Source organism: Schistocerca piceifrons, chromosome 1, assembly GCF_021461385.2.
Source record: "Schistocerca piceifrons isolate TAMUIC-IGC-003096 chromosome 1, iqSchPice1.1, whole genome shotgun sequence".
NCBI lineage: Eukaryota > Metazoa > Arthropoda > Insecta > Orthoptera > Acrididae > Schistocerca > Schistocerca piceifrons.
Window position 1 is genome coordinate 430,242,262 of NC_060138.1, and position 24,333 is coordinate 430,266,594.

Here is a 24,333-nt window from a genome sequence, read left to right on the forward strand (position 1 = left end):
ATCATGACTGGAGTCTGTTTATTAGGAGCATTCAGTAATACTACTTCCAGTCTTAAGAGAGATGCTGCAGCATTGTGCATAATGTAAGCACACTACTGCAATTGAAATTGATTTCGAATTATGAGGCCAACCCACAGAAATGTAATACCTCGGCAATTCTACTGATTGATCCTGTTCAGTAGCTTGTGTGATCCATCAACAATCAGTGAGAAAAGCTTACAGTGCTTGCAAACCATATTATCAATATCAACGTGATGATGATAATCCTTAGATGCATCGAATTCTGCATTATTACCCACAGGTAAGCGAGACAGTGTGACTGGTTTGTATGTTGTGCTGTAGGATGATAGGGGATTTTGTATTGGTGATTTGAAAGAAGTAGGAACAACATTACAGTGTCTGTGCCCTGCAATCAGGCACACCTTTCTTCAGTTGAAAAAGACTGGTCAGTGGCTTAAGATCCATCATGAGAAAAATGTTTTTACCATGGAGATATTGATAAAATTTTGTGCCACCATAGATGATGACTAAGGCTTCTTTCTCCAGTGAACTTGACTTGGACCATGATCAATGTCTTACGCATGAATGCTATGGGACAACCAGTGTTTCCCACCTAAAGTGCCCCTGTTCCATGTTATGAAGTACCAGCTGCAAGCATTACTGGTTTTTAGCAGATCAAAGTGGCTAGAGCATGGGTGACCAATCGATGCATTTTTTCAACTTTTGTAATGATTTTTCGCATCATCCAGTCCATTGAGAAGCAACATTTGTATGTGGAGATGATGCATAAGAGCAGCAATTTGCACTACATTCAGAATAAATTTGATATAGTAGGTCAGTTTGCCCGAAACTGCCTGTAGTTTTCACACATTTTTGTTGGCAGATAGCCTCTAAATGCTCGGTAGAGGGACAAGTGCCTTGGGTGCTAATGAGATGTCCCAAATAATCTATTTCAGTATTGAAAAAGAAACATTTTGTTAGTTACAATCAAGCTCTGCATAGTTTATAACTTGAGAAAGATATTCCAAATCGTTGAGATGCTGTTCCAGTGTTTGTCCGGACAGAATTATGTCATCCAAATAATTTGAACATAATAGAACTTTTGATATCACTTATTCAGGAGCAGATGCATTTCTGAAGGGATTGGTATTGATACAATCTGATGTGTGTATTGACCACTATAATTTTTTTTCATTTCCTCACCCAGGAGAAGTTGAAGGTAAGCATTTGCTAAATCAGTTTTTAAAAAGAATTGTCCAACTGCAATATGATAAATAAGCTCCTTAATATGTAAAAGTGGGAAAAAAGTAATAACCATCTGAACATTAACTGTTGATTTCAAGTCAGCACATAGTCTGATGTCCACATTTGATTTTCTGGTGATAACCAGAGGAGATGCCCATCGACTGGAAGAAATAGATTTCAAGACACCAGCTCGTTCCAATCTGTTGAGTTCAGAAGCCGTTTCATCACAAATAGTGTGAGGTACCAGACATGCACAGTAAAACTTTTGTTAAGCATTTACTTTGAGCATAATGGGCACTTGGAAAATTTCTTGCATATCTCAACATGCACTTGAATAAATGTCCATATTTTTCACACAATTGATGATGCTGGCATGGAAAATTTGTCTATTAATAATATGGACATTGTCCCAAACATCTAAACCAAACAAATCGAATGTACCCATGCCAAAAATATTGGAAGCCGAGTACGATTGAACTGCTGTTAGTGTCGCTGATCCTGCCATATTTTGCTTGCAAAGTGCAATTAGTTGGTTCACCCTACCTACCCGTGTGTCATGCAATCTGTTATTTAGAACTTTACAGTAGCTAACAGTTTTTGTAGGAAAAACAGAATCCATGGTGACTCCTGTATACTGGTTAACAACTCATTTGAATATAAAGACACAATTTTAATTTTCTGAACAAAGAACTTATATTTGCAACTTGATGTGTAGAGCTGGAACAACATAATAATATTGTCTCAATATAAAGGATTCCAGGCAATGATGTGACTAAATTAGTTTTAGAGAAATTCCAGTGTCTTCTACATAAACTCAGTAAAGAAAAGAGGGAAAAACTGTAATTTCTGCTGATTTTAACATAGATAAGGCAAGTGAAACGAGCTTGTCAACTAAGTTTATTGGCTTAATTCAAGAATGTGGCCTTAGACTAAATTTCACTGATTTCACTAGAGTAAATGAGTGAACTGCGACTTGTACAGACAATATTTTAACAAATTATACATTTAATGACACTGCCAAATTCTCTTTAGACCTGGGTTCTCAGATCATTCTGCTTTGTCTATTGAATTACTAATAATAAATAAAGAAAATGGAAGAAGATGTTTCCTGAAGAGACAGTTCAGTGAAGAAAACATGCACTTGTTCTGTTGCAGATTGAGCAAGGTAAATTGGTCATTACAACATGAAACCTCATGTTTCAGTGAAAGTTTTCCACCCATAGTCTGTCACAGAAAGACAAGTAATAAACTAAAATGGATTATTCCTGCCATAATAATGTCTAGTAATAGAAAGAGACAGCTACATGTTGAGCTGAAATCCAATAACAGTCCTGAGTTCATTAACTAAGTTAAATCATATAACAACATTTAATAAGGTTGTAAAAGCAGCAAAGGAAATGGCAAATACTAAATTTATCAAAAAGCACAGAAATAAATCCAAGACAGTATGGACAGTTATCAAATCTGAACTTGGAATAAACCCTAGCCACCAGGATATTTCTAAAATAAAGATACAAGACAAAATACCTGTAAATCCTGCTCAAATATCAGAAAATTTTTATAACTGTAGCAAAATCTGGTGTTGATGTAGATGAAAAAAACTAAATTAAACCTAAAAAATAAAAATTCTGTGGTATGGGATGAAATACCTGCCAAAGACATCAAAGCAGCTTCCAATACAATGGCACACCCATTCTCTGAAATAATTAACCAGTCACTTGAAGAAGACTACTTTTCAGATCTTACAAAGTATACGGAAGTGAAATCATCATTTAAGAAGGGCTCTATAGAAGATGTGGGGAAGTATCATCCAATTTCCCTACATCCTGTGTTTTCTAAAATATTTGAAATGATTAGATTCAAAATTTCTGTCACAAATTCAATAAAATCTCAAAAAAAATTTGGTTTCCAACAACACAAAATAACAATTTATTCTAATAATGAATTCATAAATAAAGTTAGTTCCATCTTAGATAAATCACAAAAAGCTGCGGGGATCTCTGTGACTTATCCAAAGCACCGACTGTTTGAACAGCTCACTATTATTATTATAAAATTGCAAAAATACAGAGTTATGTGCAGTGCCTTACAGTAGTGTAAGTCATATTTGACATAGAGACAGCAAAGGGTAGTCATAACATCAGACAAAGGAAAATACTCCTTGAAATGGAGAACTATCGCACAAGGGGTATCACAAGGATCAATTCTAGGCCCAATACTTTTTTCTTTTTTACATAAATGGCTTACCCATAGACATAAAATAAAAATGCAGTAGAAATTCCCGAAAATGCGATGAAAACTCTAGAAAATCTAGATGTGTGGCTACACGTAAAAGGCCTATAACTAAATATTTCGAAAACGCAGCTTATGCTGTTTAAGACAAAAGAGTCTAAAATAAATGATATTCAAATTATACATGGAAGTCTGGAACTACACGAAGCAGAATGTGTTAAATTCTAAGGAATTCAGTTGGACAGAAATCTGTCATGGTTCTCACATATAGAATATTTAAAAAATAAGCTGAAGAGCCTGGCCTAAGCTATGTCAATCTTAGCCAATGTCACTGCCATAGACACGAAAAAAGTAGTGTACCTTAGCTACTTTGAGGCAATAATGAGATATGGCATTGTCTTTTGAGGAAACACTAGCAATTTGACAAGAATATTAACTTTGACAAAAATATTAACTTTACACAAGAATATTAACTTAACAGAAAAAAATTATAAGGAACGTGTATAGTGCAAAGTCAAGAGAATCTTTTCAGCCTAAACAAGCAAAGTGTTCCCTCACTGTATTTATTATTATTGTTATTATTATTATTATTATTATTATTATTATACATTTTTGCTCTTAAGGCAGTGATTAAAGTTGAATGTTACATGAATATTCAATTTTCCTCTTTTTTCGTGTTTTCTTCTTTCTTTTCTCTCCCCAAAACCTCTTCATTCTTTGACTTTGTTCGTGTTTCCTTTGTTCTGTCCATATTTTCCCTGGTCACTTCAAATTTTGTATTCATAATTTTGTTTCTGAACTTCGTTCTTTCATCTATCACATCTTTATTGATTTCTACATGTTTTAGGTCTTCTTCTATTTCATGAAACCAGTTGGATTTTTTGATTGAACTGTTGACTACATCAAACATCCTCTTTATGAGTCTGGTGGTGTTCATTCTGTGTATGTGTCCAAAGAATGTTAATTGGCATTTTCTGGTTATGTCTGTGTGTTCGTATAGTTCTTTGGTTGGTCTCTTCATCCATATACCATCTCTTTGTACTGCTCAAAAATTTTTTTGAAGGATTTTACATTCTATCTTTTCTGTCTCTGTGATGCATGATGCTCCAGTTGTGGTCATTTCTGATGCATAGAGGGTTTCTGGTAGTACAATTGTATTGTAGTTCCTGAGTTTTGTCTGTCTTGAGATGCTTCCTTTATTGTAGTTTGTCCATGTGAGTTTGTACGCTTCCTGAAGTTTCTATGTTCATTCTGTATTTGATGCCTTGTTGGATCTTCCTATTTGTATGTATTCTCCAAGGTACTTGAATTTTTCCACTCTGTTAACCAATCTGTATTGTGTGCATGACTTGTGTATTGTTGTTCTTTTTTTCCACATACAGTGTTTTCTTGTACGATATCTGTAACCCCGTTTTAGCAGAGGGTTCATGTAAATATTCCAGGGCTTCTTGTGCTTCTTCTCTGTTGTTGCTGAGTATTGCCAAGTCATCTACAAATGCTAGGCATTTTATGATTGTCTTGTTTGCATGTGTTCTTCCTAATTGAATTCCTTTTACTTTTTCTTCCCACTGGTTGATAATTTTGTCCAGAACTGTGTTGAATAGAAGTGGTGAGAGACCACCTCCTTGTCTGACCCCTGTATGTACCTCAAATGGCTCTGAGATCTCTACCATAAATTTTATTTTGAATATAGTGTCTGTGAGTGTCTGTTCTATTAATGCTCTAGTTTTTCTGTCTATTCCATATTCTTCTAGTGTGTCAGTGGAGTGATGTGCCTTGTGTTGTTCTCCTGTCTGACCTTCAAGAGTGTTCACAGGTTCCAAATTTGTTCAATACGGGATCTTCCCTTTCTGAATCCTGCCAGGTATTTACCTACCTTTGTAGTCACTTGTGGTTCCAGTCTGTTCAGTAACACCTTGGACAGAATTTTGTAAGTGACCAGTAATAATGACGTCCCTCTGTAATTATTAGGGTCTGCTTTGTCTACCTTTTTGTGGAGTGATTGAATCAGTGTGCATTTCCTGTGGAATTTTCTGTGTGTTTCATATTTCCAAGAGAATTTTGTGAATTCTTGTTTTAAAATTTTATTCTGCGAGTTTCCACATCTCGGTCATAATGCGATCTTCCCCTGAGGTTCTGTTGTTCTTTAGTTGTTTTATAACCTCCTCTACTTCTGTGACTTCAGGCGGTTTCAAGTTGGGTTTGGTAGTGTTTTCGTGAAGTGTAATTTTTCTTTGGGCTTCTCACAGTTGAGGAGTTTATCAAAGAATCCCTTAAGAATTTTGCAATTTTCTTTAGTGTTTGTTTCTAGAGATCCATTTGTTCTTCTGAAGCAGATATTTGGAGGCTCATAACCCGTTATATTTTCCCTGAATATTCTGTAGAAATTTCTCGTATTATTTTTCTTGAAGTCTTCCTCGATTTCATTTAGTCTATTTTTGTCGTATGCCCTTTTCACTGCTGTAATATGTTCCGGGGATTGTTTTTGGACTTCAGGAAATCCTGCCATGTTTCTGTTGTTCTGTTCCTGCTAAACTTCTTTCATGCCATAACTCTTCGTTCAACTGCCTGAACACAAGTTGCATTTCACCATCTATGTTTATGTTTCCTGGGGGACTGACCCTCAACGCATTGCCTTCTGAATTGTCTTCACCAGGTCTGTCCAATTCTCTGTTGAATTCTGATTAATTTCTTCAGTAATTTTGTCTTTGTTTATCTTTACATATTCTGGATCCGGTCTTATAATTTTGCTCTGTGTTGTCTTTCTATTCCTTGGAATTTTTTACTTGTAGCAAGTGATGGTCGGACTCAAGGAATCCTTTGCAAGTTCTCACATTTAGAATTTCACTTGTATTTTTACTTGTTATAGCTATATGGCCTATTTGGAATTCTCTCCATATGTTTTTGGGCATTTTCACCTTGTGTGTTTTCGTCTTGGTTTCTGAAATTCTGTCAACATAACTTTTAACTTAAAATTTTTCAGTACTTTATGAAATGCCCCCCATTCTTGTTTGTGCATTTGTGTGTTGTATGTGGGCCTGTGATTTCCTTGCACTTCTTTTATTTGCCCAGTTGTGCATTGAAACGCCTAGTACAATTTTGACTTGTCTTTCTGGTATTTTGTTTGTCATTTCTTCCATGTTTCCCCAGAAGTCTCCAACTTCTTGTGGTCTCTTCCTGTTGTGATCTTTTGTAGGTGCATGTGCATTGATGATTGTATACCTTTTGTTTCCTTATTTGAAGTTTATTGTGGAGATTATGTCTGATACTGAATTGAAATCTGTGATGTTATCTATGATAGCTTTATGTACTGCAAATCCTGTGCCAAACATTTTTGGTGTTCCCTGCCTGACAGCAGGTTTCCCTTTGTATGTCCTGTAGTTTTCTGTGTTGAAATGGTTCTTGTCAGAAAAATGCGTCTCTTGTATTGTGAGGATTTTTATGTGAAATTTTTGTAGTGCATCAGTAAGCTGTTTAAGTGTGCCTATCTTAACCAGTCTATTGGTGTTGAGTGTGCCAATAAAATGTTTGCGAAGAGGTTTCGAGAAGCTCCAACTCTTCTCTGTTTCATGACATTCCTGGTCCCCCAGAATCCGATTATTAGGAAAATCCAGTAAATTCGCTGGGGCCTGGGGTAGTGGGTATCTTTCCGGTTGTTCCATCATGATTTTTTTCAAGTTGAAAGTAGTTCTGGTGAGCTGTGTTGGAGGTTAGAGTTGTTAAAGACTTGATTGTTGAGATCAAGATGTATCTGTAGCAGCCGCACCAAATAGGTGCAGATCCTTTATTGTATGATTATATGATAGCGGAACAAACACTGGTAGCAGTTACGTCTGTAAAATATCTGGGAGTGTGCGTACGGAACGATTTGAAGTGGAATGATCATATAAAATTAATTGCTGGTAAGGTAGGTGCCAGTATGAGATTCATTGGGAGAGTCCGTAGAAAATGTAGTCCATCAACAAAGGAGGTGGCTTACACAACACTCGTTCGACCTATACTTGAGTGTTGCTCATCAATGTAGGATCCGTACCAGGTCGGGTTGACAGAGGAGATAGAGAAGATCCAAAGAAGAGCTGCGTGTTTCATCACAGGGTTATTTGGTAAGCGTGATAGCGTTACGGAGATGTTTAGCAAACTCAAGTGGCAGACTCTGCAAGAGAGGCACACTGCATCGCGGTGTAGCTTGCTGTCCAGGTTTCGAGATGGTGCGCTTCTGGATGAGGTGTCGAATACATTGCTTCCCCCTACTTCTACCTCCCGAGGAGATCACGAATGTAAAATTAGAGAGATTCGAGCATGCATGAAGGCTTTCCGGCAGTCGTTCTTCCCGCGAACCATACGCGACTGGAACAGGAAAGGGAGGTAATGACAGTGGCACGTAAAGTGCCCTGCGCCACACACCGTTGGGTGGCTTGCAGAGTATAAATGTAGATGTAGGTGAACAGATGCTGACCACTAGCCACTGGATGCCAGAACAGACACTAATGGATTTAGGCTTGTGTTAGTATTTGGTCCACTCTGTGTATTTCGTGCCACCAGTACCACCTATATGGCTTTCCCCTATCCGCCACCTGGGGAGGCGCCCATAACAATCCCACATGGGTGCACACTGTATTTATAGGAAATAATTCTTTTCACGAATAATAACCCAGAATTGTTTGCTCCAAATAACTTCTGGCATGGATATGAAACTAGAAACAAAGAAAGTTTCTTGCTTCCTAACATACACTCAGTCTTTTCATGCAGACCCTACATTACCTGTATGTGTGGATGAAAATAGACAATAAGTTAAAAAAGACAAAGTTTCAAAAGATTGAAACTGGCTCAGTAAAAGGAAAATTGTATAGCACTCTGGTACAAAAAATGCTATTACGCAATTGATAAATTTTTTAACGATGATTTGACCATTTGAGAAGAATAAAAATTAATGGTATATATATCGAGATATTTTATAGTTCTAGTAAATGTTATAGTCCATGTTATATGATCTATTATAGTTATAAGCTTGAGTCTCCTGTAGACGAAATCAATGATTTAATTTGTGTGTTATGAGACAATAAAATTCTGATTCTAATAAGCCTACAAGCATTAATGCTGAAATAAGGAGCAGCTCCATTGTGCATATGTTCTAGTGGAACACGTATTCTCTTTTGAGTCCGTGTGGAAGAACTTCAGGCACTAACAAACAGTCACCAACAATTCCAGCCCAAGCATAGACAGAAACTGTTTGTTAGTGATTTAATTGCACACTTTTCATGAGGATTTGTCACAGTCCACACTCATTGATTTTGAATATTTACTGTCTGATCACACTGAAATGAAGGCTCATCTATAACAGCACATTTGCCCTAAAGTGAGGGTTGACACATTGTTGAATGAACAATTTATAGAAGTGTACCTGTACAAGAAAATCAGCTGCTGACAGTGCCTGCACACACTTTACGTGCTAGGGGTACAGGAGGTTCTCAAGTAGCACTCTCCAGTCAGACATGTGGTCAACATCATTTCCTGTAGCTGATTGTCTTATTCTGACACTAGGGTTGTCATCAATTGCACGAAGAATTTCCTCCTGTAGTTCAGGTGGCCTGAGTAGTAGGGTTAAACGTACCATGCCCTGTGACGATGATGATTTGCTTCAGACAGGGTGCAGTCATTCTGGAAATGTCTCCTGGTACAAATATCAAATGCCACAGTAATTATCACCTGTTAATGCAAACAGCAAATGGGCGTCTGTGAACTCTGCATGTTAGTACACTTCTGTTGCATTGTACCAGGAAATATATCCCCGACGAACACAAAACAGTGGATGCTACATATTGCACAGTTGTTGATGAGCACTAAACAGTTGATGCTAATGCTCAGTGATGGTAGAACAATGAGGTTAGTCGCATGTCAACACAAACAGTGAAGTGAGTCACAAATCAGCATTACCTTCATTCCATTGGAATAAGAAACACTGGTGGTGAACTGAGGAATCACAACTGTCTATGCATTCTAACCAAATGCAAACAAGAGGATATTTTGAACATTTCATGAAAGAAAAGTTTCATATCCTGCTGGTAGGTTCCGTTTGTGTATGCTTTCCTCCAAGCTGTGCAGATGGGAGTATCCTTACAGTACATTCCCCACTCCTATTATTATCCTGGACTCAACCTGCGGTAACATATCATCCCCACACCCTCCACCCAACAGTTTCCAATCCCTCTGTCCTATCATCTCCTCCCCATTCTTGTCTCCCACCCTGTATATTTGCCACCCTCTGGCAATGCACCTGCTTGTCATTCCCTGCTCTTTTCATTTTTCACTCCTTTTTTTCCCCCACCTCCCTGCTTCACAATCTCCTGATGCTATGCCTTTTTGCATTCTAGTCTCTGCACGCTCCACCAGATAGCTTTCATCTTTTTCCCCATCCATACACTACTATCCCTTCCCCTTCCCCACCCCCTCCAGACAGCTGCTTGCATCTCATTTGATAGTTGCGTTCCACCCAGAGATACTATAGCTGATGGTCACGTGTGTATGCGGTGCGCTTACTTGTGTGTATGAATGACATATGTTTTTCTTTTGCTGATGAAGGCTGTGGCTGAAAGCTTTGTGTAAGTGTCTTTTAATTATGCAACTTAACATGTCTTCTTTATGGTAAGTAGCAAGCTTTCCTTTCCTACATGGTTGACTAGAGGAGTAAAAAATGAGCTCTAACATAGAAATGAAGCAGTTCAGAACCCATGTCCATATAACACATTTTATTTTGCTATGTGTGAGGTATGTTCCTGAAAGTTTGGCTACACCTTTTTGTTTTTCCCTGTATGTGCGTTATTTAGCATACATAACTTTGTATCCTTACGTTTCTCTGTAGTCTTTCTCTGCTCCACTAGTACTGGACAAAAATATTCACTAGCAGTCAGCATGGCAGTAGCATTGTGCTAGGTTTGTAAAGTATCACTGCAGTGTCTTGTGTAAGCTCAGCTTCATCTGAGAGTAGTCTGAGGATAATTTGTGATGGAGCTCTGAGTGTGGGGGCTTAAAGGGTCACTCAGTCCAGTCACAACTACAGTCGGTGAGGTTATGTGAATGCAGCATCCTCTGGTGCTGTGTGTAGCACCACCTTGCGGCGTATGACGAGCCCTCTATAACAGCTGCTCATGGAGTCTGGTTTAAATGACTCTTTTGCAGAGGTGCAAGAGGCATGCAATGAGCTGTGTGCAGTCAATAGACTCATTGTTGATACCATAGTTAATCTAACCCATCTACATATAATGGAATCATGTTGACTGACTGCTTCAAATACACAGTGGTCTGCTCTCAATCAAGAAGAAACATTAGAAAAAGAAGTTTGTAATTGATTAGTCGATAGGGCAAAAGTTGAGATGGGGAAGCTTGAGATTTTAGTTACCCTTTGTAAATGGAATATGTATATAGGTGAAGGATGGAGGTTTAGTCTGTCTATTTTGAGCTTCACAATGCAGTACAACCCTAGTACTCTACTACCCTCTGGCTCCATTAATAATTGTTCATTATAGTAGCCTTTCTTCCCCTTCAATATGTAAGTGTTGCTGTTGTATACATAGTAAGTTAAGGAACGTTTCTTTGTTTTTGTAGGAAGAAATAAGAGCTTATGCTGCTGAAAATCCTGAATTTGTTCCACCACCTATAAAATCTGTGCTTACAAAGGAAGAGATTGCATTGAAAGAACGGTAAGCCTAGTACCTACTGACCAATAATAGTCATATTGCTACAGAATAAGAACTTTTTTTCACATTTGCTTATTGTTCAACATAGTTGTGTTCCCATTCATTTTGGATATACAAATGGGTCCACTAAATAAACCAAAGCAATGTTGGTTAGTGAGTTACCACATGGGAAATGATGACCTTAATCCTAATACTTAGCCAGTTGTAACAAATTTTTGTAACAAATGGTATCCTCATGGTCCAAGTGACGGCTTTTCAGTACTGAAGTATTACTGGTTGAAACAGTATTTCTTGTGTTGGTTGCATAATTTCTGACTGATATTGTTGTAATGCTATGTGAGAACTCCAGTGCTGAGTGACAGGGCTCTGCTCGGGCCATAGTCATCTTTTACTGTTGATGATCCGTGTCCCTTGAACATGATGCAGAGCATGCATTTTAGGATGCAAAACTCTCACAGAAGAAGCCATCACAAATTTTCATGTCGGTTAAGAAAACATTTCATTGAGAACAGACTGAGATTGTGTGCTCTGAGCTACCATCCCATGATGACGTCACCCTTATTAGTGACAACTGTCTCCTTATTTAAACCTTTCTACAGTTGGCCCTCAGGGCCACCCGTTTCCATCCCCCCTCCTGGTGGTTGGGGGCACATCTTCTTCTGTTGCTCTCAAAGCTTCCACTTTGGGAGCACTGACCCCATCAATGCCATGGACATTACTCCCCTCCCTCCCAGCCAGAGAAGCAACAGCCTCCTCTGACTCCTCTCGCATGGAGGGGATCCCTTGGGAATCTCCGTTCCAAACTCTCCTCAAGTGCTAAAGCAAACACCAGCCAGTGGCTGAAGGAACTACTGGCTGCTGATCAGTGGTATTCATTGTCTTTATCTGTACCTGAAGCTCCTTCCCAGAAGCCCTCTGTGCAAGCCCCTAAAGAGCGGCAAGAGGGCAAACAGTCCAAGAAGAAGACTGTTAAAGAAACGTGAGACTCTGCTGCCCCCCACACTACCATTCCCTAATAGTTCTGCATCTGAGGTCGAGGTGGAGAGTCTAGTGTCTCTTAAGGACCTAGATCTTGCCAACACTTCAGATGCAATGGTCCTGGATACTAGCACCCAACCACTGGCAGCAGGTGACCCTGAGGCGTAAACTGCCTCCTCGGTCCCTCCATGCCTTCCCGGATAACTGACAGCGTAATCCTCCAGTGGAACTGCAGTGGTTTTTTCCCGCCTGTCTGAGTTATGCCAACTTTTAAGCACTACATCTGCCTTTGCACTGCCCTTCAGGAAACCTGGTTTCCCCGCAATGCGGGCCCCCGCCCTACATGGCTATCGCGGGTACTATAAAAACCATACTGACTGTAACAGAATTTCATGCGGAGTCTGTATTTATGACCTTACCTCTGTCTGTAGCAAACCTTTGCCTCTTCAAACACCTATAGAGGCTGTGGCTGTCAGGGGGAGGGAAACATAAGAAATTACCATCTGTATGATCTACCTTCCTCCTAGTGGTGAAGTGCTGAGTTATGTATTGGTTTCACTAATTTCTGGGATATCCCCACCTTTTCTACTTCTGGGTGATTTTTAATGCCCATAACCCTTTGTTACGTGAAATGAAGGTTACTAGCCATTGTAAAGAAGTTGAGGATCTATTAACCCAACTCGACTTTCCCTCCTAAATACAGATGCCCCCACTGATTTCCATGTGGCACATGACACATACTTGGCCATTGATTGCTCAGTTTGCAGTCCTGGCCTTCTTCCGTGTATCCACACTCACAGCAACTTGTGTGATATGACCACTTTCCACTCTTCCTATTCCTCTCCCAGCATCACTCATCTGCACGCTTGACCAGATGGGCTCTTACCAAGGTTGACTGGGATGCTTCCACCTCCACTACCACGGTTGAACCTCTGTTGCATGGCACCATTGATGAGGTGATCCAGACCATCTCTACTGCCATTGTTGCCACAGCTGAATCGGCTATACCATGTTCCTCTGGTTGCCCCTGGTGGAAGACATAGCCTTGGTGGTTGCGGGAAATCGTTAAATTGTTACAATCATTAGAAACCGTCCCTCTAACATCATAAGCCATCTGTGCGTGGAGCACCTCATTGCCTTCAGACGACTCCGCACCCGGCTCCATCAGCTCATCAAAAAACAGAAGCATTAGTGTTGGGAATAATACATCTCCACCATTGAAACATGAACCTCTCCTTCCCAAGTTTGGACCAAGCTCAGACGCCTTTGTGGATATCAGAGCTCTGCAGGTATACCTTGAATTTCCACAGATGGAGCTGTATTTGCCTATCCAGATGTCATTACAGAGTATCTTGTCAAACATTATGTTTGCACCTCTGTGTCTGAGAATTACTGTCCCACCTTTCATCTCCTAAAATAGCGGATGCAACAAGAACACCTGTATTTTGCTCCCCGCCACCCTGAGGTATATAATGCTCCCTTCAGTGAGTGGGAATTCCTCAATATGCCTGATGAGTGTCCTTACAGAACCCCTGGACCAGACCACATCCATTCCCAAAGGATTAAACATCTTTCAGTGGATTATCAGTGCCACCTTTCTGCCATCTTCAACCGCATCTGGAGCAATGGCGAATTCCCGTTGCAGTGGCGGGAAAGTGTAATTGTTCCAGTGTTAAAGCCTGGTAAGAACCCCCTGGAAGTGGATAGCTGTCATCCTGTCAGCCTCACCAACGTTTTGTGCAAGGCGCTCAAACATATGGTGAGCCAGTGGATGTGTTGGCTCGTTGAGTCTCAAGGTCTTCTGGCCCCATCCCAGGGCGGTTTTTGATGGGGTTACTCCATCACTGACAACTTGGTCTATCCGGAGTCTGTCATCCGAACGGCCTTTTCCTAATGTCAACACCTCATCACTGTCTTTTTTGACATGACGAAAGCCTACGATGCCATGTGGTGACACCACATCCTCGCTGCTCTGCACAAGTGGTGTCTCCAGTGCCCCCTCCCAATTTTTGTTCAGATTTTTTGTCGCTCTCTACTTTCAGAGTTTGAGTCAGTGGTTCATACAGTTTACCCCACATCCAAGAGAATGGGGTCCTGAAGAGCTCCGTCCTGAGCATCCCACTTTTTTTAATTGCTGTTAATGGACTCACACTAGCAGTGGTGTCCTCAGTATCTCCCTTATTATATGCTGATGATTTTTGTATTTCCTTCTATTCATCTTCTATTGATGTGGCTAAATGTCGACTGCAGGGAGCCACACAAAAGGCATAGTTGTGGGTTTTCACTCGCGTCTTTCTGTTTTCAGCCACCAAGACTTGCATCATGCACTTCTGTCATTGTCATACTATCCACCCCCATCTGGAACTTTACCTCGATGACCAACTATTGAATGTAGTGGAGACTTACCGCTTTTTAGGACTAGTTTTTGATACTCGCTTAACTTGGCTTCCCCATCTTCGTCACCTTAAGGAAGAGTGCTGGTGGCATCTTAATATTATTTGGTGAATTAGCCACACCGACTGGGGTGCTGATCGTCCTGCACTGCTGCACCACCTGTACAAATCCCTTGTGCAGTCCCGTCTTGGCTATGGGAGCCTGGTGTATGGTTCAGCATCATCATCAGTGCTGCAGCTGCTGGACCCTATACACCACTGTGGAGTTCAGCTTGTGACAGGAGATTTCCGAACCAGTCCAGTGAACAGCCTCCTAGTAGAAGCTGGTGTTTCTCCATTGTGGATTAGGCGACAGCAACTGCTTGCGAATTATATCACCATCCAAATTACTATCTTCTCTTCCCTAACACATCAATCCATCTATCGCAACGGCGGCCCAGATGGGGATTCCAAGTGCACTCCATGTCGGGTCGCTTCTTACTGCACTCGACACTTTCCCTCTACCACCTGTCCTTCGGGTCCATTCACGAATGCCTCCATGGTCCATGCCTCGGCCTCAGCTTTGTCTGGATCTATCACAAGGCCCAAAAGGCTCAGTTCCACCTGAGGCCCTCTGCCGGCAGCTTTTCTCTATTCTCGGTGAGTTTCAGGGCTCAGAAATAGTCTACACCAATAGCTCTATAGTAGATCGTCATGTTGGCTACACTTACATTCACACTGGTCATACTGAACAGTGCTCCTTGCCAGATGGCTGCAGTGTTTTCATGGCAGAGTTGGTAGCCGTCTCTCACGCTCGTGAGCGTATTCGCTTCTGCGCAGGTGAGTCCTATTTCATCTATAATGACTCCATTAGCAGCCTAAAAGCTCTCGATCAGTGCTTCCCTCACCACCCTTTGGTAATGACTATCCAGGAGTCTCTTTATGCCATCATAAACAGTGGACTTTCAGTGTCCTACATTTGGAACCCAGGAGATGTCTGGATCCCGGCAATGAACTTGCTGGCAGACTGGTCAAAGAAGCTACCGGTCAACCAACTCCGGAGATCCGCCCACCGGAGACTTGTCTCCAGTTGGTCTTATGCAGCAAAGTTGTAGGATTTTGGATACTGAATGACGCACCCTCAATACACCAAATAAACAATGTGTTGTCAAGGAGACAACAAATGTATGGCAGTTATCCCTGCAAGCCACTCGGAGGGACTCCTTTATCCTTTGCTGGTTCTGCATACTTGACTGTCTCATAGTCACATCCTCTGTCGTGAGGATGCACCTCATGTCACTATGGTTCCCTCTTGACTATCATCCACATCTTGTTGGGCTGCCCAATTTTAGCTGCTCTGTGGCGGACTCTTAACCTTCCCGGCACCGTGCCTACGGTGTTGAACGACAGTGCTTCAACAGCTGATATCGTTTTATTCGTGAGGGGAGTTTTTATTACACGGTGTAAGGGTGAGCGTCTGACCTTCTCTCCCAGGCCTCCACCCTCCCTCCATTTTAACTCTTTCTCACTCTTTCTTTGCTTTTTGTTTGCCTTGGTGTGTGTCTTTTCCCTATCTATGTTCCTCTAGCTTTGTCTTTTAGGCTGGAGATTTTAGTGTTTTGCAGAGTGACTGGCTCATCCTTTTTAAATTTGTGATCAGCCAACACAGGCCATCTGCTATATTATTTTAATGCCTTCCACTACTTTTTCCTTTTAGTGTACATTTTCCCCTTTTGTTAGCTGCTTTCGTTTTCTTCTTCGGCGTGGTTCGGAGTTAGTTTTATGTCTTTTACTTTTCCTGACTCCTTTTAGGAGACCTGTTTGAATGTGGAAAAAGGGATTGATGACCACGTAGTGTCCCCTTTACTCCCCACACCAAACAGCCAACCAACCAACCTGACCTGGTTCCATGCAACTTTTTCTTATTTCCACACATGAAAAGGGGCATGAAAGGATGAAAGGACTCTGATTTAACAACATTGTCGAAGTCAAGAAAATTAAATATAGTTTATTTATTTATTTATTTATTTTTATTCCCACTTCCCTTCATACACAAACTATTAAGGCATATTAGTGTTGATGAGTTACTTGTTCCTATATTGTGTTCATGTGACTTTGGGGTTAATAGGTATATTTGGATGAGATGTATATACGCAGAATGCTTTTGATTCCTGTTCTTTATCATTCAGCTTATTAGATGCTCTTATTATTTATTTCCCATATAGTATTGCCGGGAAACCAGAGAAACCGCCAACGTCTGGTTACAGTTTATTTTCACGTTTGATGCTTGTCAGCCCCGATATGAAGAAAGTACCACCAAAAGAGCGCATGTCACAGGTTTCTAGAATGTGGAAGAGTCTTACAAATGATCAGAAGAAAAAATATAAAGAACAAGTATTACATGTAAGTAAACTTCATTTTGACAGTATTCCTAAACTATATTATTTTTAATTGCTGTATTTTTGTAACTGGTATCTTTTCAGCTGTTTATTCCTTCACACTTTTATTTAAAGAGAAAACCTTTTGTGCAGTTGATTGTTTCAAGAATAAAAAAAAAAACTGGAAATTATTTAATGGTGTTATTTGATTATGTATGGTTTGCCCCCAAAAATAGTTACAATAATTCTGGAAAAAATTATTTTAATGAAATCAAGCTTAAGCGTAGTAGCTTACAAAATAGCTCCTTGTTGAGAGAGTATACATTGCATCTAACATGACCGTCACTCTCCATAACAATACTGGAAATCTTGCCACAGTCACTCGGACATTGTGATTGTCTCAAAATGGCTTGGTTTCAGATCCTGTTTAATGTGATGACACACAAAGAATTTAATCAGGACATATCTGAGCTTTAGGTTGTAGGAAAGATCTGGGTATGCTTGATTTCGTAGCAGACACCTATGACAATCAAATACCTGAGTGTGGAATGCTCCATTTAGGCGTGATTGTAAAGAGTCGCTGACTGCAGAACAATTTTGACCTTAGTTCACAAAGTGAACTCAATTCAAGAATCCATTCTGATGTGTAAACTAAACTTGGATCAATTGAATGAGGTTCAGTGTGGATCTACATTAGCACAAAACACACTTAGCAGCACCACTAGAATCAGCTATTGACACAATGCGCTTTGACCGGAAGTATTAATTGCACATCATAGACACACATTATTATTTTCAAAGATGTCTTGTTGTAAAGATTGAGGAAAATGAGGAGGAAAAGATGTGTTCTTCAGACTTCTCCAAAGCTGAAAAAGAATTATTGCTTGAAATCGTATTGGGTCAGTATAATGACCCAACAGGAGACAACAAAACTGATAAAGTTACCACAACCAACAAAGAAAAGGTGTGGGAAGGAGGTGCTGTTGACTTAAATTAACTGAACATAGGGACAAACTGTGACTGGGAAAATCTGACTGTGTTGTCTATACTACTATATAAAGGCAAGTCACTGTTTAACATTGTTACCAAAAACCTCAAAAAGTTCTTGACCTATTTACTTCAAATATTTACATGCTCTGTACTGTGCAACTGTGTTTTTGTTTTGTCTCTCATAATCAGTTTTACCGAGCGAGGTGGCGCAGTGGTTAGACACTGGACTCGCATTCAGGAGGACGACGGTTCAATCCCACGTCCGGCCATCCTGATTTAGGTTTTCCGTGATTTCCCTAAATCACTCCAGACAAATGCCGGGATGGTTCCTCTGAAAGGGCACGGCCGACTTCCTTCCCCATCCTTCCCTAATTCGATGAGACCAATGACTACGCTGTCTGGTCTCCTTCCCCAAACAACCAACCAACCATAATCAGTTTAACTACGATAGCAGGACATTTAAATCATTACGCAAATTGTTTCTCATGTATCCTTTCTTCTTATACACAATTTGTATACACAAAATCTTCTGTTTTATTGTCTTTCTCACAGTCAGTTATAACAGGAAACAAGGAAGTAATATTTTATAGCTTATCAGCATATGATTAGAATACTACTACAGAATATGAATTGTCTGAAAATCTGCAATGCTATGCAAAATATTGTCATTGAAACAGATGGAGAGGTCTCTCAAACCACCTGTGCAATGATCCCAAGCAATTTACCCATTGATTTTAAGGAACTTCCATTCCTTATCAAGTTTTCATTTGCAATAATGGTAAACAAGACTCACATTCCGAGAGAGAGAGAGAGAGAGAGAGAGAGAGAGAGAGGGGGGGGGGGGGGGCATGAACAGAGATGGGGGTAGAGGAGATAAGAACACATAGCCAATTACTATACGTATTTAGCAATTGTAGACCATTGCTGAGTTTGTTAGTAACAATATAAAGTAAAGGACCAAGAAAGCATTCACCCACCACAAGATGTAATTTAAGACACACTTATTTCATCCCTCTGTAATTACCTGTGCTCTGTAAACTCAAGCAAAACCACTATCAAAACTTTTTGAGGTTGAAATGCATTATAGTGGAGGCAGTGATTTTCATAGGGCAATTGTTATGAAAAGTGGGCAGAAGGCAGTTGCAACCCTGAAGCCAAAATTTATTCCTATTTCCAACCATTGCCATGACATCATCTTATAGAAATATTCCCTATGATGACAATCCGAATCGTCATGCCAAAGTTATATATGTTGGATTGTATACATTTTATTATTCTCAGATTAAATTTCTGAAGAAGAGCTTGCTGCATAAAAGGTAGTTTATAATACAATCCATTATGTTCTTACTCATTTATTGTTCTGATACAAGTTTAAGTAACATTGAAGGTTGCAGTTCATTCATAACATTAGTAAACAAGGAGACAGGTGTAACTTCAATTGAAAATGTTGTTCCTCTCATTGGTGATGATGACGATGAAAGAGGGAATATTAATGTTGAGCTGGTAAGAATGACAGTGTAAGCTCACTCTGACAGATATACATTATGTGTTTTCAATTAAAAATAACCTCAGTTACAGGAAAATATATAACATACAACACAGTATTCTGTTATAGAATGTATGGTGTCAGACTCACATCTTAGAAATAAAAAAAATTAAATTTTCTCAATGTGAAATACCAATTTCACTAAAGAAAATTAAAAGTACCTCCAGCACAGACATAGATTAAAATACAGTGCCTGCTCACGGAATGTGAAGTAAGAGTCTTAGCACTAAAAGAAGATAGAAAAAATCAAAGAACTGCAGCAAGTGAATAATAATGACGTTTTTAAATGGACACTTTCTAAGTTTATTTCATTTTTAACTGTTTTTGTATAAATGAATTGTTAATAAGTGCCGCCTTCACATTGCCTTTTGACTTGTATAAGCTGCATTTTCTGTAGATGCAGAAATTTCTTTTTAGGCTGCTCTCTTAAAAAATACATTGTTATCTGATTCACGCTCCTTATCCAGCACACTGACAGCAATGTTGTGCACAAATACTGTGACTATAATCGTTGCTATGTGATTTAGTTTTATGCTGACAATGAGTCCTAAACTTAAACAACTCAGCATTTTGCACATTAACGAACTTAACCAAAGGCAAAGAAATAGTAAGAGGAAAAAGTTCAGAGAGTCGACTTGGATTTGGAAATGAGATAACTGGACAGCATTTTGGAATGCATCTGTGGAGCCACTAAAACCATTTTCAGTTGAACACTGGCTGGTTATTAAGTTATGTACATATTCCCCCCATGAACCAAGGACCTAGCCGCTGGTGGGGAGGCTTGCGTGCCTCAGCGATACAGATGGCCGTACCGTAGGTGCAACCACAACGGAGGGGTATCTGTTGAGAGGCCAGACAAATGTGTGGTTCCTGAAGAGGGGCAGCAGCCTTTTCAGTAGTTGTAGGGGCAACAGCCTGGATGATTGACTGATCTGGCCTTGTAACATTAATCAAAACGGCCTTGCTGTGCTGGTACTGCGAACGGCTGAAAGCAAGGGGAAACTACAGCCGTAATTTTTCCCGAGGGCATGCAGTTTTACTGTATGGTTAAATGATGATGGCGTCCTCTTGGGTAAAACATTGCGGAGGTAAAATAGTCCCCCATTCGGATCTCCGGGCGGGGACTATTCAAGAGGACGGCGTTATCAGGAGAAAGAAAACTGGCGTTCTGCGGATCGGAGAGTGGAATGTCAGATCCCGTAATTTGGCAGGTAGGTTAGAAAACTTAAAAAGGGAAATGGATAGGTTGAAGTTGGATATAGTGGGAATTAGTGAAGTTCAGTGGCAGGAGAAACAAACTTTTGGTCAGGTGAATACAGGGTTATAAGTACAAAATCAAGTAGGGGTAATGCAGGGGTAGGTTTAATAATGAATAAAAAAAACTGGGAATACGGGTAAGCTACTACAAACAGCATAGTGAACGCATTATTGTGGCCGAGATAGACACGAAGCCCACGCCTACCACAGTAGTACAAGTTTATATGCCAACTAGCTCCGCAGATGAAATGTATGATGAGATAAAAGAAATTATTCAGATAGTGAAGGGAGACGAAAATTTAATAGTCATGGGTGACTGGAATTCGAGAGTAGGAAAAGGGAGAGAAGGAAACATAATAGATGAATATGGATTGGGGAAAAAATGAAAGAGGAAGCCGTCTGGTAGAATTTTGCACAGAGCATAACTTAATCATAGCTAACACTTGGTTCAAGAATCATAAAAGAAGGTTGTATACATGGAAGAAGCCTGGAGATACTGACAGGTTTCAGATAGATTGTATAATGGTAAGACAGAGATTTAGGAACCAGGTATTAAATTGAAAGACATTTCCAGGGGCAGATGTGAACTCTGACCACAATCTGTTGGTTATGAGCTGTAGATTAAAACTGAAGAAACTGCAAAAAGGTGGGAATTTAAGGAGAGGGGACCTGGACAAACTGATAAAACCAGAGGTTGTACAGAGTTTCAGGGAGAGCATAAGGAAACAATTGACAGAAATGGGGGGAATGAAATACAGTAGAAGAAGAATGGGTAGCTCTGAGGGATGAAGTAGTGAAGGCAGCGGAGGATCAAGTAGGTAAAAAGACGATGGCTAGTAGAAATCCTTGGGTAACAGAAGAAATATTGAATTTAATTGATGAAAGGAGAAAATATAAAAATGCAGTAAATGAAGCAGGCAAAAACGAATACAAACGTCTCAAAAATGAGATCGACAGGAAGTGCAAAATGGCTAAGCAGGGATGGCTAGAGGACAAATGTAAGGATGTAGAGGCTTATCTCACTAGGGGTAAGATAGATACTGCCTACAGGAGACCTTTGGAGAAAAGAGAACCACTTCTATGAATATCAAGAGCTCAGATGGAAAATCAGTTCTAAGCAAAGAAGGGAAAGCAGAAAGGTGAAAGTAATATATAGAGGGTCTATACAAGGGCGACGTACTTGAGGACAATATTCTGGAAATGGAAGAGGATGTAGATGAAGACGAAATGGGAGATATAATACTGCATGAAGAGTTTGACAGAGCACTGAAAGACCTAAGTCGAAACAAGGCCCCAGGTGTAGACAACATTCCTTTAGAACACTGACAGCCTTGGGAGAACCAGTCCTGACAAAACTCTACCATCTGGTGAGCAAGATGCACGAGACAGGCGAAATACCCTCAGACTTCAAGAAGAATATAATAATTCCAATCCCAAAGCAAGCAGGTGTTGACAGTTGTGAAAATTACCGAACTATCAGTTTAATAAGCCACAATTGCAAAATACTAACGCGAATTCTTTACAGACGAATGGAAAAACTAGTAGAAGCCAACCTTGGGGAAGATCAGTTTGGATTCCGTAGAAATATTGGAACATGTGAGACAATACTGACCCTACGACTTATCTTAGAAGAAAGATTAAAGAAAGGCAAACCTATATTTCTAGCATTTGTAGACTTAGAGAAAGCTTTTGACAATGTTGACTGGAATACTCTCTTTCAAATTCTAAAGGTGCCAGGGGTAAAATACAGGGAGCGAAAGGCTATTTACAGTTTGTACAGAAACCAGATGGCAGTTATAAGAGTTGAGGGACATGAAAGGGAAGCAGTGGTTGGGAAGGGAGTGAGACAGGGTTGTAGCCTCTCCCCGATGTTAATCAATCTGTATATTGAGCAAGCAGTAAAGGAAACAAAAGAAAAATTTGGAGTAGGTGTTAAAATCCATGGAGAAGAAATAAAAACTTTGAGGTTTGCCGATGACATTGTAATTCTGTCAGCGACAGCAAAGGACTTGGAAGAGCAGTTGAATGGAATGGACAGTGTCTTGAAAGGAGGATATGAGATGAACATCAACAAAAGCAAAATGAGGATAATGGAATGTAGTCCAATGAAGTCGGGCGGTGCTGAGGGAATTAGATTAGGAAATGAGACACTTACAGTAGTAAAGGAGTTTTGCTATTTGGGGAGCAAAATAACTGATGATGGTCGAAGTAGAGAAGATATAAAATGTCGACTGGCAATGGCAAGGAAAGTGTTTCTGAAGAAGAGAAATTTGTTAACATTCAGTATAGATTTAAGCGTCAGGAAGTCTTTTCTGAAATCATTTGTATGGAGTGTAGCCATGTATGGATGTGAAACATGGGTGATAAATAGTTTAGACAAGAAGGGAATAGATGCTTCCGAAATGTGGTGCTACAGAAGAATGCTGAAGATTAGATGGGTAGATAAAGTATCTAATGAGGAGGTACTGAACAGAATTGGGGAGAAGAGAAATTTGTGGCCCAAATGACTAGAAGAAGGGATTGGCTGGTAGGACATGTTCTGAGGAATCAAGGGATCACCAATTCAGTTTTGCAGGGCAGTGCGGTGTGTAAAAATCACAGAGGGTGACCAAGAGATGAATACACTAAGCAGATTCAGAAGGATGTAGGTAGCAGTAAGTACTGGGAGATGAAGAAGCTTGCACAGGATAGAGTAGCATGGAGAGCTGCATCAAACCAGTCTCAGGACTGAAGACCACAACAACATATTCTTACTACTATTTTCGTTCAGCTATGCATGTGCAGTTGTGGTATCAGCTTAAACGAGTTTGGCACTTAAAAATTTAATATGACTCTGTAGTTACTACAATTAGAGTATAGAGAACATTTTGGAAGAGGGTTCAGTAGTTAGTGGTGGCTATCAAAATCCATGTCTTTACCTGTTCATCGAAAATATTTCAGATTTTCCTTTCTTACTCTGCCCCTATGAGTCTGCAGGGTGATTTTTCCACCAGGTACAAACTCTGGAGATTGATTGATTGGAGGCTACAGAACAAAAAATGTCTAATGAACTTATGTCCAGAAACACATTGTTTCCATGTTAGAGACAATTTATTCTGTCATACATTGTTACAATAAGCACAGTACTATGCAGCCATAGTTAAAATACGTGTTGAAAATGGTTTTCGTGTGCCTCAAGGCATGCAGGTACATGCCGTAGTATGTCCTGTAATTGGATAGATAAAAAAATCTGCTCACCAAATGGTGGCGGAACACACACATAAAATAATTATGCGAGCTTTCGGAGCCAGTGACTCCTTCTTCAGGCAGAAGTGTTGAAGTCCCAAGGAAGAGGGGTGAAAGAAAAGGACTGGAGAGATCTAGGAAAAGGGGTAGATTTTGGAAAAGTCATCCAGTACTATGGGTCAGGAGAGACTTGCCAGATGAGATGAGAAGGAAAGACTGATTGTTGGGGGCTGCACCAGATGAGATTTGAATACCTGGGAGCTTAAAGGTGGAAGACAGGGTAATATCAAGACAGAGATTACTGCCAAAACATTGTGTATGAGTTAATATGAATGAAAAGCTAAGCACATTGTAGGTAACAGAGGTGGGAAGTGGACAGCAAAAAAAAAGCCAGGTAAGAAAATGAAAGATGTAGA

General features: G+C 40.0%; 1 protein-coding gene across 9 annotated transcripts in view; it reads left to right on the forward strand.

Annotated features, from left to right (window-relative positions):
• Window positions 1-24,333, forward strand: part of LOC124790314 (nucleolar transcription factor 1-A-like) — a 210,033-nt gene that overhangs the window by 133,374 nt on the left and 52,326 nt on the right. For all 9 annotated transcript variants that reach the window (XM_047257773.1, XM_047257776.1, XM_047257782.1 and 6 more), the window contains 2 exons: window positions 11,080-11,174; window positions 16,747-16,924. In XM_047257773.1, coding sequence (XP_047113729.1) covers window positions 11,080-11,174; window positions 16,747-16,924 — 273 coding nt within the window. The remainder of the gene's footprint in view (window positions 1-11,079; window positions 11,175-16,746; window positions 16,925-24,333) is intronic.